The 11,634-nt window shown below is 26.5% G+C and overlaps 3 protein-coding genes across 3 annotated transcripts; all 3 read right to left on the reverse strand.

The window, feature by feature from the left end:
- Positions 1–862: 862 nt before the first annotated feature.
- LOC132907340 (mevalonate kinase) lies at positions 863–2,556 on the reverse strand. Its single transcript, XM_060960346.1, has 3 exons — positions 2,450–2,556; positions 1,459–2,372; positions 863–1,177 (listed from the first exon to the last, which is right to left on the reverse strand). The coding sequence occupies exons 2-3, from the start codon at positions 2,341–2,343 to the stop codon at positions 920–922; spliced, it is 1,143 nt and encodes a 380-aa protein (XP_060816329.1). The 5' UTR covers positions 2,344–2,372; positions 2,450–2,556; the 3' UTR covers positions 863–919.
- An 887-nt stretch (positions 2,557–3,443) lies between these two features.
- On the reverse strand, positions 3,444–5,871 carry LOC132907339 (dolichyl pyrophosphate Man9GlcNAc2 alpha-1,3-glucosyltransferase). The gene is made up of 3 exons (XM_060960345.1): positions 5,747–5,871; positions 5,281–5,671; positions 3,444–5,185 (listed from the first exon to the last, which is right to left on the reverse strand). The coding sequence occupies exon 3, from the start codon at positions 5,100–5,102 to the stop codon at positions 3,474–3,476; it is 1,629 nt and encodes a 542-aa protein (XP_060816328.1). The 5' UTR covers positions 5,103–5,185; positions 5,281–5,671; positions 5,747–5,871; the 3' UTR covers positions 3,444–3,473.
- Positions 5,872–5,939: 68 nt separating this feature from the next.
- On the reverse strand, positions 5,940–8,885 carry LOC132907342 (uncharacterized). Its single transcript, XM_060960350.1, has 3 exons — positions 8,465–8,885; positions 8,129–8,230; positions 5,940–8,038 (listed from the first exon to the last, which is right to left on the reverse strand). The coding sequence occupies exons 1-3, from the start codon at positions 8,597–8,599 to the stop codon at positions 7,706–7,708; spliced, it is 570 nt and encodes a 189-aa protein (XP_060816333.1). The 5' UTR covers positions 8,600–8,885; the 3' UTR covers positions 5,940–7,705.
- Between the last annotated feature and the right edge of the window lie 2,749 nt (positions 8,886–11,634).

The raw sequence follows: 11,634 nt of genomic DNA on the forward strand, positions 1-11,634 counted from the left end.
TTCACTGACCGCTAGCGGTTCAACAGCATACGCACGTCCGATCGGCAGCTCAGGCACAGATTCTCCCTGGCGCTGGCTCTGTTTCGGTTTAAACTGTCGGGCGGGTGTATCTGTGCTTTTCGTATGCTCAGATAAAATTGGCTGCTTCCTGCTATTATAGGATAATTAAATTGAACAAAATCTTTTGTTTTCATGATATTAATACTAAATTATATTTATTTTATCTATTACAACGGTTTTTAGTTCAAATGAGAAATAGTTATGGTCTTCGACGTTAGTTATCTCATCGTCTTCTGAATTACTATATCTTAGTGGTAATACAGAACCTCGCTTCCGAATAATTATATCACTGCCATCACTTTCGTTACTACTATTACTTCTTGAATAACTGTCAGGACAATCTGACAGATCATCTAAATAAAACTCTCCAATACCATTCTTTTTGTTCATTGCGAACGGTAAGTTTTTCAAATTGGTATAAAACTGTGGGAGCTTACAAAGCAACTGACGCAACTGAGTAAGGTACCTTAGTACTAAATAACAAATTACTGTTCATATAATGAGAAAGATTGTTTATCGCCATGGGAATCGATTAACTAAAGATTTTAAGGTCATCTATAATTTCTTAAATAGAATATTCTTCTCTATACATCAATAAATAATTTTAACATTATGATAGAAATAAGACAATTATACTACCATGATAAATGAAAAAGGAAAAATGAATATAGTTAGAAATAAAAAAGATACTAATGAGATGACCATTAACATGTATTGCTACTAAAACTGTAATTTACATTTTGTGTAAAAATTACAAGTACTCTTTATAATTATAAATAAAATTTATATCACATTGAAAATATTCAGGACAAAAATAAGTTTATTTGCATTAATGTATGCAATATTTATAACAAAATTACTAATTAATTTGTACCCCAGGACCTCCCAAAGTCGTTAACTTGACAGTAAATCCATCTGCAATTAATTTTCGTGAAATACTTGCAATAGTTTCTGGTTGTGTATCTGGTAATAAGAGAATGTATGCATGTCCACCACCGCCAGCACCTGTAAGCTTTGCTGCCAAAGCATAATTTTGTGCTTCTGCACAAATTCTGTCTAAAGATGGATGAGAAACTTGACATGTGGCTAGCAGTCCTTGATTCATATTAATAAGTATCTGTAATAATATATGATAAGTTGTAAGAAGATTTGAATACATTCATAGATATAGAAAGTAATGACCAATAACATTTTAACATATTGTTAATCACTTGACCAGACAAATGTTATTTTTCCAAATAACAAACTAATCTTTTAACTCTGTGACTGAAATATTACTAGTTATTCTTATTATACAAGATTTTCTATAAATTGCTTTTAGAAGTATTTTACCCTACTTGAATTAGTAATTATTATAATAATTACTAGCAATATATTATATTTTAATAAAATACTTACCATTAATTGTCTGTACCCTTCAAGAAAATATTCATCGTCAGTAGAAACTGTTTTCAGTTTTTCAATAATTTTAATTACTTCTTTGGATATATTGTCTATAGAACTCATAATCAGATCAATAATAACTGGGTATCTATGTTTCAGTTCTAATAGTCTTTCGACTAAAACCCTTGTGCTTCTATTTACTCTTGTGTCTACCAGTAAAATTTTTAGAGCATGTACGTTACTTATTGGCTTTACATAATCATCCTTCTTGAATTCTATTATTGACCCATATGTACAGACAGAATTGTCTATTCCAGAGGGGTTTCCATGCATAATTTTTTCACAATTTAGAGCATACTTCGAAATAGTATCCAAGATAGAAAAATCTAATATTTTATAAACATTTTTTTGTAAACGTGACCAATGTAAAAAACACGCAGCGAGACAAACTGCAAAGGAACTAGAACTACCAAGTCCAGAACCAATTCCCAATTCTGTATTTAAGTGAACTTGAAATGGTTTCACTTCGATCTCTTCCTTTTGCGTAATATAAATAAAAAGATAAAAGAATGCTTCCAGGCTTAACCTTTGTTGTAGATTTCCATAACTAATAATGGAAACAAATTCTTTTACTTTGTTATAAAATGCTTCATAATTTTCTACATGTTCCACGTCTTTGTTAATAAAAAAGAAATTTTGTATTTGCTGTAGAGGTACGTTAATAAATAAATTTACTTTAGGAAAACATATCTTAACAATTTGTTCTGTTTCAGGTAATTCAGCAAAATTTAGAACTGTACGTAAATCTACACTGGCAGCAACAGCTGTTTTTCCATATACTACAGCATGTTCTCCAAAAAGAATTACTTTTCCAGGAGCAGACACTTTAAACTGAATCATTTTAAATTTCTCAAGTCTAATTCGTGGAACTATTAATGGAAATAGAATAATATACTTTAGAGATGATACATTAAAATCAAACATAATTGAATTAATTATTAAATACCTTTTTGTCATTTCCTTCTTTTCCCACTCTGCTGGTGTTAATGTCTTTTGCTTGAATGCATGAATTGTTTTAAGTTCTTCTTCTAGTATTGAATGTACTGACCTGAAATATTAATTTTAATATAGTATTTAAATAATTGCATATTATTTAAATTTTTTAGGACTTTAAAAATGTAGTACCTATGTCGATGAATTAAAGATTTGCCTTCAAATGCACTAGAAACAATTGTTACGGAAAACTTAGCACCACAACCATCAGATTCATCTATGACTTCCTGTAACAACATTTAAAAATAATATGAACATTATTTAATAGATATAGTAACAAAACAAACTAAATATTTCTAATATTATCGGAAACTTTATGATCTTCCTAACATAAAATTTATGTTAAATGATATATGTAAATATTTACTTTCAATACAAATAATTTTTAGAAAATAAAATTAGATTTGTATTATAAAAATATTATTGATATCCGTTAACGGATAAATTACATAAATTTGTGTTTCTTATTATTAATTATTCTAAAGTCAATCAACTCTTTTCCCTGTAACGATATAAGTATATTGGTACAAAGTTACCAAACACAAAGAGTTAGATTTGTATTCATAACATTATTGTTATGCTAATTCAGAAAAGTAGAATACAGTAATAGAGCAAAGTTCAAATTTCCGTAAAGTATTGTATAAAATGCAAAAAAATGCATTTCTTTGGTATTTATCAGTGCAGATAACTCATAAAAGAATGCGATTATCTAATGCTTCAGTAAAGGTGATGATACATATAAACAATATTTTTATCGGCGTAAATATTAAATAATCGCGAACAGTTTAAGCATGTGGCTGCAACACATTTTGTAAATACATCATAACGCAATATTCTTCTGAAATATTATCTTAAATTGTTTAATTATATTGAAAAAGAAAAATAATTAGTTTTTAATAATTTATTAAAATAATTTAATAAGGAGTATGGTAATAATATAACATAAATTAAGTTGTTTTTCTGATTTATTTCAATTTTTAATATTTTTCACATACAAATTGTTTGTAATTAAAGTATAAATAGAAAGCAATAAAGTGTCCACAGGAATAGACAGAAACTAATAATGCAAAAAGATCTGGATACCTCTTTGGAGGTTTCAAAAAACCACTAATAAGAGAAAGCATTATTATTCCTAGAATCGAACAATAAAACAGAATTATTTTCCAAAAAGATAGAGTAGAACTTACAACAACAAAAATATTCTTATAACGTATCATATCTCTTTTTAATTTGATAAATATTGATTTATTCTCATTGTTTTTTAGCTTTGCTTTAATTTGATTGGTTATAAGCACATTCTTTTTTAAGTTAATATTACTCAACAATTCGCTGTAATCGAACACATCAGAATATGCCCATAAAACAAAAATGAAATAAAAGATTAATGTAGACCAATATACCATGTACAAACCATCTTTTATAAATAATGGTAACATACTAAAGTGTGAAATTATTAAAAACCAAAAACAAGGAAATAAATTGCTTTGAAAATACAATAAAACTGGAATTGCAACAAGTAGAATTGATTTTTCATGAACTTGAAACGAAAACAGGAAAAATGCTAATGCACAGTTAATAAGAGAAATAACAAACTTCTCTTTCTGTGGATTTAAGTATAGATTTATGCAACTCGGTGAAACTGCAAATGTAGTTAACATTAAACAAATTTTGGCTAATTCCTTGTTTGCAAAATTATTACGTAATTTAAAAATTACATTGATTGTGCACCAAATATTAGCAACTTTATCTTCGAATACACCTCTAGAAACTGGAAATAATCGAAGAACAACACTTACAAACGTTTCCCAACTTTTAATGAAAGGTAACCATATGATAAAAAATGTAGAAAGTACTGTAATTGATATACAGAAGATCATTACTAAATTAAACAACCTAAACCGTTTTTTCATAGGTGAATATTTTCCAAGTATGTAAAAGAAAATTGGCAATGCGTGATAAAGTTCCATTTGCTTATAGTTTAGTGCTGCAACAAATAAGATCGACCCAATAATAAACGAATTTTGAAGTATAGCTGTAACAGCACTAATGAACAGTCCTAATGAAAACGAATTATATTGAAAATGTCCATGATCTATTAATATTAAACCCGGATATATTAATATAAGCAAAAGATTAATATGTTTTCTTTTCAGACCAAATATAGACATTTCTACTTTTTCAAAGTTTTCAGATACTTGATTAGTTAATATAAAATATATTATTGATGGAATATAAATCAAAATATCTACACAAATAACACTGATTCTCATAAAATATTTATGACTTTCAGATGAGAAACCTCTAGATTCGTGCAACTTTATGTAAGAAGAATTAATCATATTGGCAACATAGCCCATCACTAAACTATGATAAGCCGTTAATGGTGGATAGTCTAATCCCCAATACTGTAAATTATTATTTGTTGTATTTATGTACCATTTCTCAATTGGCACATTTAACGTTATTTCTTGCCAATGCCGTTGGGCTTCATAGTCTCCAAACATTGGAGGCTTTCCTTCACCGCTGTAGGAATGATATGTAACACACCATCTCAAAAGGAGAGCAAATAGTGAGATTAACAAGATCTGTGTATTTTCTTGCATCATATATGTTGAGTAAGCTTCAACAGCTTATATTTGCAAACATGCTCTTGATTAAGAAATATATTTCAGAAATAACATTTAGCTACCTAGGTTTATATGGAAAATTTAAGGTTAGAATGAAAACAGTAGAGCGAAATAAAGAATATATACGCAAATATGATGAATCATACAAAATACATACCACGTGTGAAGCGTTTAATTCTTTGATTAATTTGTCTTTTATGTAACTCTCAGAATATGACATATTTAAAATTAAATTTCTAATCCTGATTTTAATTCACCACGCTTTCAAATGCGAGGAGATAAGTTATTATATGTTTATTGATATCTATTTACTTTAAAATTAGTATAGTTATTTTGATAAACTTTGCAATCATAAGTAGCAAATGTATGATAAAATACAATACTTCTTCTTTTATTTTTTGGTTATATGACTTTTTTTGGTTTGAATGATCGTTGAGTTCAAGTGAACGTCAAGGTACATTTTTTGAACTCATTCGCATAATTTGATATGATGTTATCAATTGATTTTCAGTATTTCGACTAATCGAATGATTTTAACATTTTGAAAACTATTATCTTTATAAGCCTTTTCGTTATTTTTAGAATTATTTCACAATAGTTAGATGAAAATTAATGTCTATTACCTGCAGGAACGTCGATATTAACAGAACTTCTCTATGAGGCAGTTTTACTGACATAAAAACGAGATTAAAGTCTATGCAGTTACATATTTTTCAAACTACGAACATTGCTCATTGCAAGCAGACTTTTTATTATGTATGTATTCCTAAAAAGTTATTTAATTATTCCAATACAAAATAGATAAAGATTAACACATACCATTTTAGATATCAGTTTATTCATTCAAATACAGTTATGTTACAAGAATAAAACTGATTATCTGTTACATTAATTTTTTTTGTTATTCATACAAATAAATTTTAAATAAAAATTACGAACACAAAAATTACCGTATGAAACATACATTTTCATAAATTTACTATATAACACCTGTTTCTCGCACTTAATTTCTTGTATTTCGTAAGTTGCTAGTAATCGACATCACGCTTCGATGTAAAAATATAATTTTTTTGTTTCAATGCAGTTAAATACTATTAAACATCAACTCTATTTAGAAAATTTTATTTTCTAAATAAATATAATAATAAAAGTTTTACTTTTATAATAATAGCTAGATAGAAAAGAAAATTCACCGTTTTTTAACAACCCATACTATGTACGTATATAATATGTACTCACATTATTGTATGTACATGGCACGTTAATATTGTCTAATACCTGATCTCAGGTACTGCAACATCTTTATAACAATAGTAAATTATTTGTAACAGTTGCATTTTATAAGGTTATTAATTTTTCTGTGAATTCTTTTATTGTTGATATTAGGAAGAATTGTTCACTTTTGCTTAAAATTAATATTTTTGCCTAAAATATACTCAGTTAACAAAATAGATATTAAATATTATGCATTTTTAAAGTCAATTAACAACAAGATATAACATTTTTGATATTAGATATATGTTCACTTTGATGTAACATAAGTAAATAATATAATGTATATAATTATCTTAACTATATTGTGAAATACTCACAATATTGTGAAATCTGAGCTGTTTCTAAAGTAATCTTCATACAAAATTTAAATATTTTAAGATAAATATATTATCAATTTGAATAAATTTAAGTACAACATGCAGCAGGAAATAAATTTCACTTTACTTATTGAGATTTACGATATAAATTAATGAAAAATTATAATTTGTAACATATAATTAGAAAAAACAGAAAGAATATTATATCTAAAATTTAAAATTAGCTAAATAAGCATACTATACTATAATTAGTTATGTTTACAATGCAATAACTGCAATTATAATTATATCAATTTATAATAAAATTATTAACGAAAAATACATACAAATATACTATCCATTTGATAGCTAATATTAACACTGATTGTTTTAATATTTCTTTCATAGGAAGAATCAATTTTAACTTATAACTGCTTGAATATTGATAAATTGTTTGTGTTTCATGTTTGTAAAAAAAATTTAATTGCCATTGTATTATGAGAATAGATCACATGAATACGATGTAATGAAAATATTAGGAAGAACAAGTTTTATCCAGTCACCTTAATATTATTACTTCATTTTATTCAGTGTGTCTTAAGATTTTAAAAAAGCAATAATGCTTCTGTATGGACATATGTATATTAAATATATATTATAATGCATATAATATTAAATACATATTAAATATACATATGTATAATAAATATATATACATAGCACATTGATATGCAGTTAGAGTGTAATAAGCAGTCAAGCAAAATAAATATTTGTTTTCTCAGAATGTAAAATGTCCATTACTCATTTGTATATATATATTTGATAAATGTTATAGTAATTTAGTGATCTTTGTATATTTATCGGTCTATTATCTATGTCTATCTTTACCATACATAACACAATACAGATTTGAACTTGTATGGTTTTTCAAGCATGGTACTATGAATAATGAGTAAGTTTGAAAGAGACCTGATAATATTAGAATAGAATACTACTTTTGCCTGTGAAGAATTACTTCAAGAATTTCTTCATCTGTTTTGTTTGATACTGCATGCTGTACTGAGCACTTTCTGCTTTAGTGATGAGAGAGTCTAACTTATCCAAATGAGATCCCATCTTTTCATTGAGATTGATTGTTTTTGGCATTACTGCGTTAGTTTCTGTGTTTTCTATGTGTTTCTTGTCATTGGATAATTCTACTATCAAGTTTTCTTCACTCATAGATGTTTCAGAACCAATATCTTTTGTCTCATTATGGTTTCGTTCAATGAATTTATGATTTGGGGTGTTGTTTTTGGATCCAACTCTTACTTTCAATAAAGTACCCAAACTGCCACAAACAGTCTGTAAAATACTTTCATGTTATAAAGTTAGTTTATATAATATAATTTATATAATAATAAACTAGTTCAAGATGTTAGGAAATGTTTTAACCTTGAATCTGTTAATCTTCTTCTGCGTAGCACTGAGAATACTATTTAATTCATCTAATCCACCACCTATTCGATGCGCAGCTTCATTAGAAGAATCCAGATTCTATAAATTATATTAAACTGATAATATATTGTCAAATTATTAATTTGAAATTTGTGTAAGAACTTTGTTTTAATTAATTACATTCCAAATAAGAAAAACATAGAGGCTAAAAAGAAACTTATTAACATTAAATTTACAGTAGTAGAAATTAGAACTCATTAACACTGTACTTATAATGCATAAAAAGGTACATTAATTTGATTTTTGTTTAATAAAAGATAAAATTATAATTACTTCGATCACTTCATCTTTATCATTATTAATATTCTCGGCTTCTATTCTTTGGGTCTCTTTCCATTCTTCTTCGCTGGGTATCGGCAATCCTAACAATTCCGCCCTTTCGCACGCGTGAATGTAGTCTTGAGACATTTTATCAAATGTCTATTGTCTAATTTTTTCTACCAAATACTAATCAATAATATATAAGAATAGATTTATTTTATCCCGTTTTAGAGATATTAAAATTGATAGAACATTAGAAAGACACGAGGACATGCACAACTTGAGGAATCCGTGTTCGGGTAAATTGTGCGCACACTCCGATAGAAAATAAAGTTTTTAAACATTATAAAAGACATTAATAATAAGAATCTAGGGCATCCTAGTCATTAACAATAAGATTTAAGATGATTTACATATGTATATGGATCAGTGATTTAATAATTTTGAATGGATTCATAATTTCAAAAAAAGTATAATGTTTTTATAGAAAAATAGATTAAGGAAGCAATGGATTAAAAAGATATAAGTTTACTAATTGGAATATTAATCCCATCATCCCATCCCATCATTTCAATATTTAACATAATTTAAATAAAAAGAAATAAGTTGTAGAAATTTATATAATTTCATTCTATTTCTTATATTTCGTATTTTGAAAAGATATATTTAAGAAATTATCTTTCGAAAAAACATTAAAAAATAATTTAATGTAATTTAGAATAAATTATAATTAGTAATTACTAATACTAATACTTAATATGCTGCCTCGTATCATAGATGTAAATTGTAAATAGATTAAGCTAATGTAATTTAAATACCTTGCTAGGACATGAATGAGATAGATTAACTTCTCGCAAGCTGAATAAAAACTTTAAGTAATACTTTTTATATCGATCATTACAAAGAAAATTTCTAATTAATTCTAATTCATTTTAATTTATATTTCATGACATTACATAAATTACATATTCAATTATATAATGTAACTTTTTTATGGATATGTACTTAATATACTATATAGTATCATACATACGGGGTGTTCGACTACAGGTGCAAATAAATTTAAAGGATGATTTTTGAAGCCAGACTAAGATAAAAGTTAAAAATAGAAAGACTGCGTTTTCGACTTGGTTGTTCAGTTATTGACAAAATATCCCTGTGCACGAGCAAACCTCCTTACATGAACAAAAGTAGAACAGTTCGAGCAGCGGGGAGCACAGTGATCTTCAAACCGGCGTAAGCCACAGCCACAGGTTACCTCGTACAAGTCGTAGGTCGATAGTCGTAGCAGATGATTTTATGATATTTTGAGATGTAAATTGCAAGCAGAGAGGAAATTTGTAAGTGATAAAACTGTGTGCGGGGGCTCTTTGAGAAAACCGAAGCCTGAGTATTTGGAATGACATTATAAAAATACATTCATTAATATATGATCAACTACAAGCATTTGTATATAAACAGATGATAAAATTTGTATAACACCAACTTCCCCGCATATATACATGTAGTTATAATAGTTCACGTGAATAGTTTTCTTTTGCGAAATGTTCATGGTTATATAAATTTATGTTTCGATTGCTTTTTTGATAAATTTCATCTGTTTGTATGTGCAGCCTGTACAAGTGTATTGTTAGAATAACATTATATTACCTATCCTGTATACTTTAAATTACATGTGTAAATATTTTTATATTACATGCTATATTCAATTTATACATTTATGTAATTTAATTTTATTTTATTTATGGTATGTATTTAGTTTAATATGTAAATCATTCTTAAAGTAATTAAATAACTTTACATTAATAAAATGAATTATATTTTACCTTAAATTATAATATGTAAGTATATATTATTTTTATGTGAAACTGCTTTACTAATAAGAGATGCAAAATAATTTATAACAAAATATGTATAAAATAATTCAGATTTCCATAATTATAACATATGATGTAATTATTCTGAAAAAGAAGTTCTATCTGAATACAAACCTGAGACACAAAAGTTCCAAATCCTGTATGATTGTCGTTATGTCACAATTACTGTTAATGATCTGTTGTAATACTTGAATGCAGCAACATATGGTTTGTTCAAACTTAAAATGCATTATGTATTTTTTATAATTAGTTCATTATTTGTGACTAAAATTATAGATATGTTTATTTTATATGAAAGCCTATTATCATTCCTAAATTTCATTGCAATCAGTATGAACTAAGTTGAAATTATCCCTTCTTATTAAGATGTGCATATGAAAAACTGTATGATGCTTATTATCATGCTTCTAAACTTTTATTTTGACAATTATACTCTCTTTTATCTCTACTTTTCGATTGAAAAATGTCATAAACATAAAGCTTGATATGACAAAAAAAAACTGAGTTTAAGACTTAAATATGTTAATTAGAAACTTTTTATTTCTCTTAATAGATACTAAGATTACATAATCTTAGGACATTCTTTTCTAACATTTTGTATATTATAATATAATTCATGATTGTCAAACAGTTGACCAACAAAAATAAATAATAAAAAATATATAATGGATTACATATATTTTCAGGAAAATTTTAGCAACTGCGTTATAAAATGTTTGCAATGTTTGCATTTACATAACTATAATAGGTATCATATTCAAAGGAGCTTCAGGATCATTTCTCATAGTTATTTATGTAGTTAACACATTTATCGGAATAAAACGTGAACATAATTCAAGATGCAAAAAAATGAGTGTTATCGATAGAAGAAAATCTGCATTGAACCATATTAAAAATAATGAATAGGAGTCATTTTAGGTAAAGAGCATAACTGTTTGCATTGGAGGAGGATATTATATAACAAATTCTCAACAAAATGATTATCCATATAAGTTAATAACTTAAGGCAGAAAGGAAATTTTCTCTGTAAGTCTACTTATATTGTCAGTCGAGTTTTTTTTTAGCGCATTTGATGGCTGAACTTCGGTTTAACGAACATAAAACTTTTGCTTTTTTTATTATAATTTAACAGTTTCCAATGCGTTGAAGCAAAAAAATGAAAGTCATAACTTTAGGAATCCAGCAGTTCAAAAGTATGTAAAGTTTTTTTTCTTTTATTTTATTTTGGTTATTTTACAATTTGTCCTTATGGACATTTGGTAAAGTGTTATATCTTGTTGGTGAAGAAAAAAAAATAAAATAAAA

The sequence above is a fragment of the Bombus pascuorum genome, chromosome 5 (assembly GCF_905332965.1).
Source record: "Bombus pascuorum chromosome 5, iyBomPasc1.1, whole genome shotgun sequence".
Taxonomy (NCBI): Eukaryota; Metazoa; Arthropoda; class Insecta; order Hymenoptera; family Apidae; genus Bombus; species Bombus pascuorum.

What these genes read in the sequence shown, in the direction of transcription:
- LOC132907342 (XM_060960350.1), bottom strand. Translation starts at nt 8,599, where the DNA reads ATGTCTCAAGACTACATTCACGCGTGCGAAAGGGCGGAATTGTTAGGA. An exon ending in ATAAAGATGAAGTGATCGAA is followed by an intron (nt 8,231 to 8,464) that starts GTAATTATAATT and finishes TATAATTTATAG; the next exon opens with AATCTGGATTCTTCTAATGA. An exon ending in AGAAGATTAACAGATTCAAG is followed by an intron (nt 8,039 to 8,128) that starts GTTAAAACATTT and finishes AGTATTTTACAG; the next exon opens with ACTGTTTGTGGCAGTTTGGG.
- LOC132907339 (XM_060960345.1), bottom strand. Translation starts at nt 5,102, where the DNA reads ATGATGCAAGAAAATACACAGATCTTGTTAATCTCACTATTTGCTCTC.
- LOC132907340 (XM_060960346.1), bottom strand. Translation starts at nt 2,343, where the DNA reads ATGATTCAGTTTAAAGTGTCTGCTCCTGGAAAAGTAATTCTTTTTGGA. An exon ending in AAGGGTACAGACAATTAATG is followed by an intron (nt 1,178 to 1,458) that starts GTAAGTATTTTA and finishes ATATTATTACAG; the next exon opens with ATACTTATTAATATGAATCA.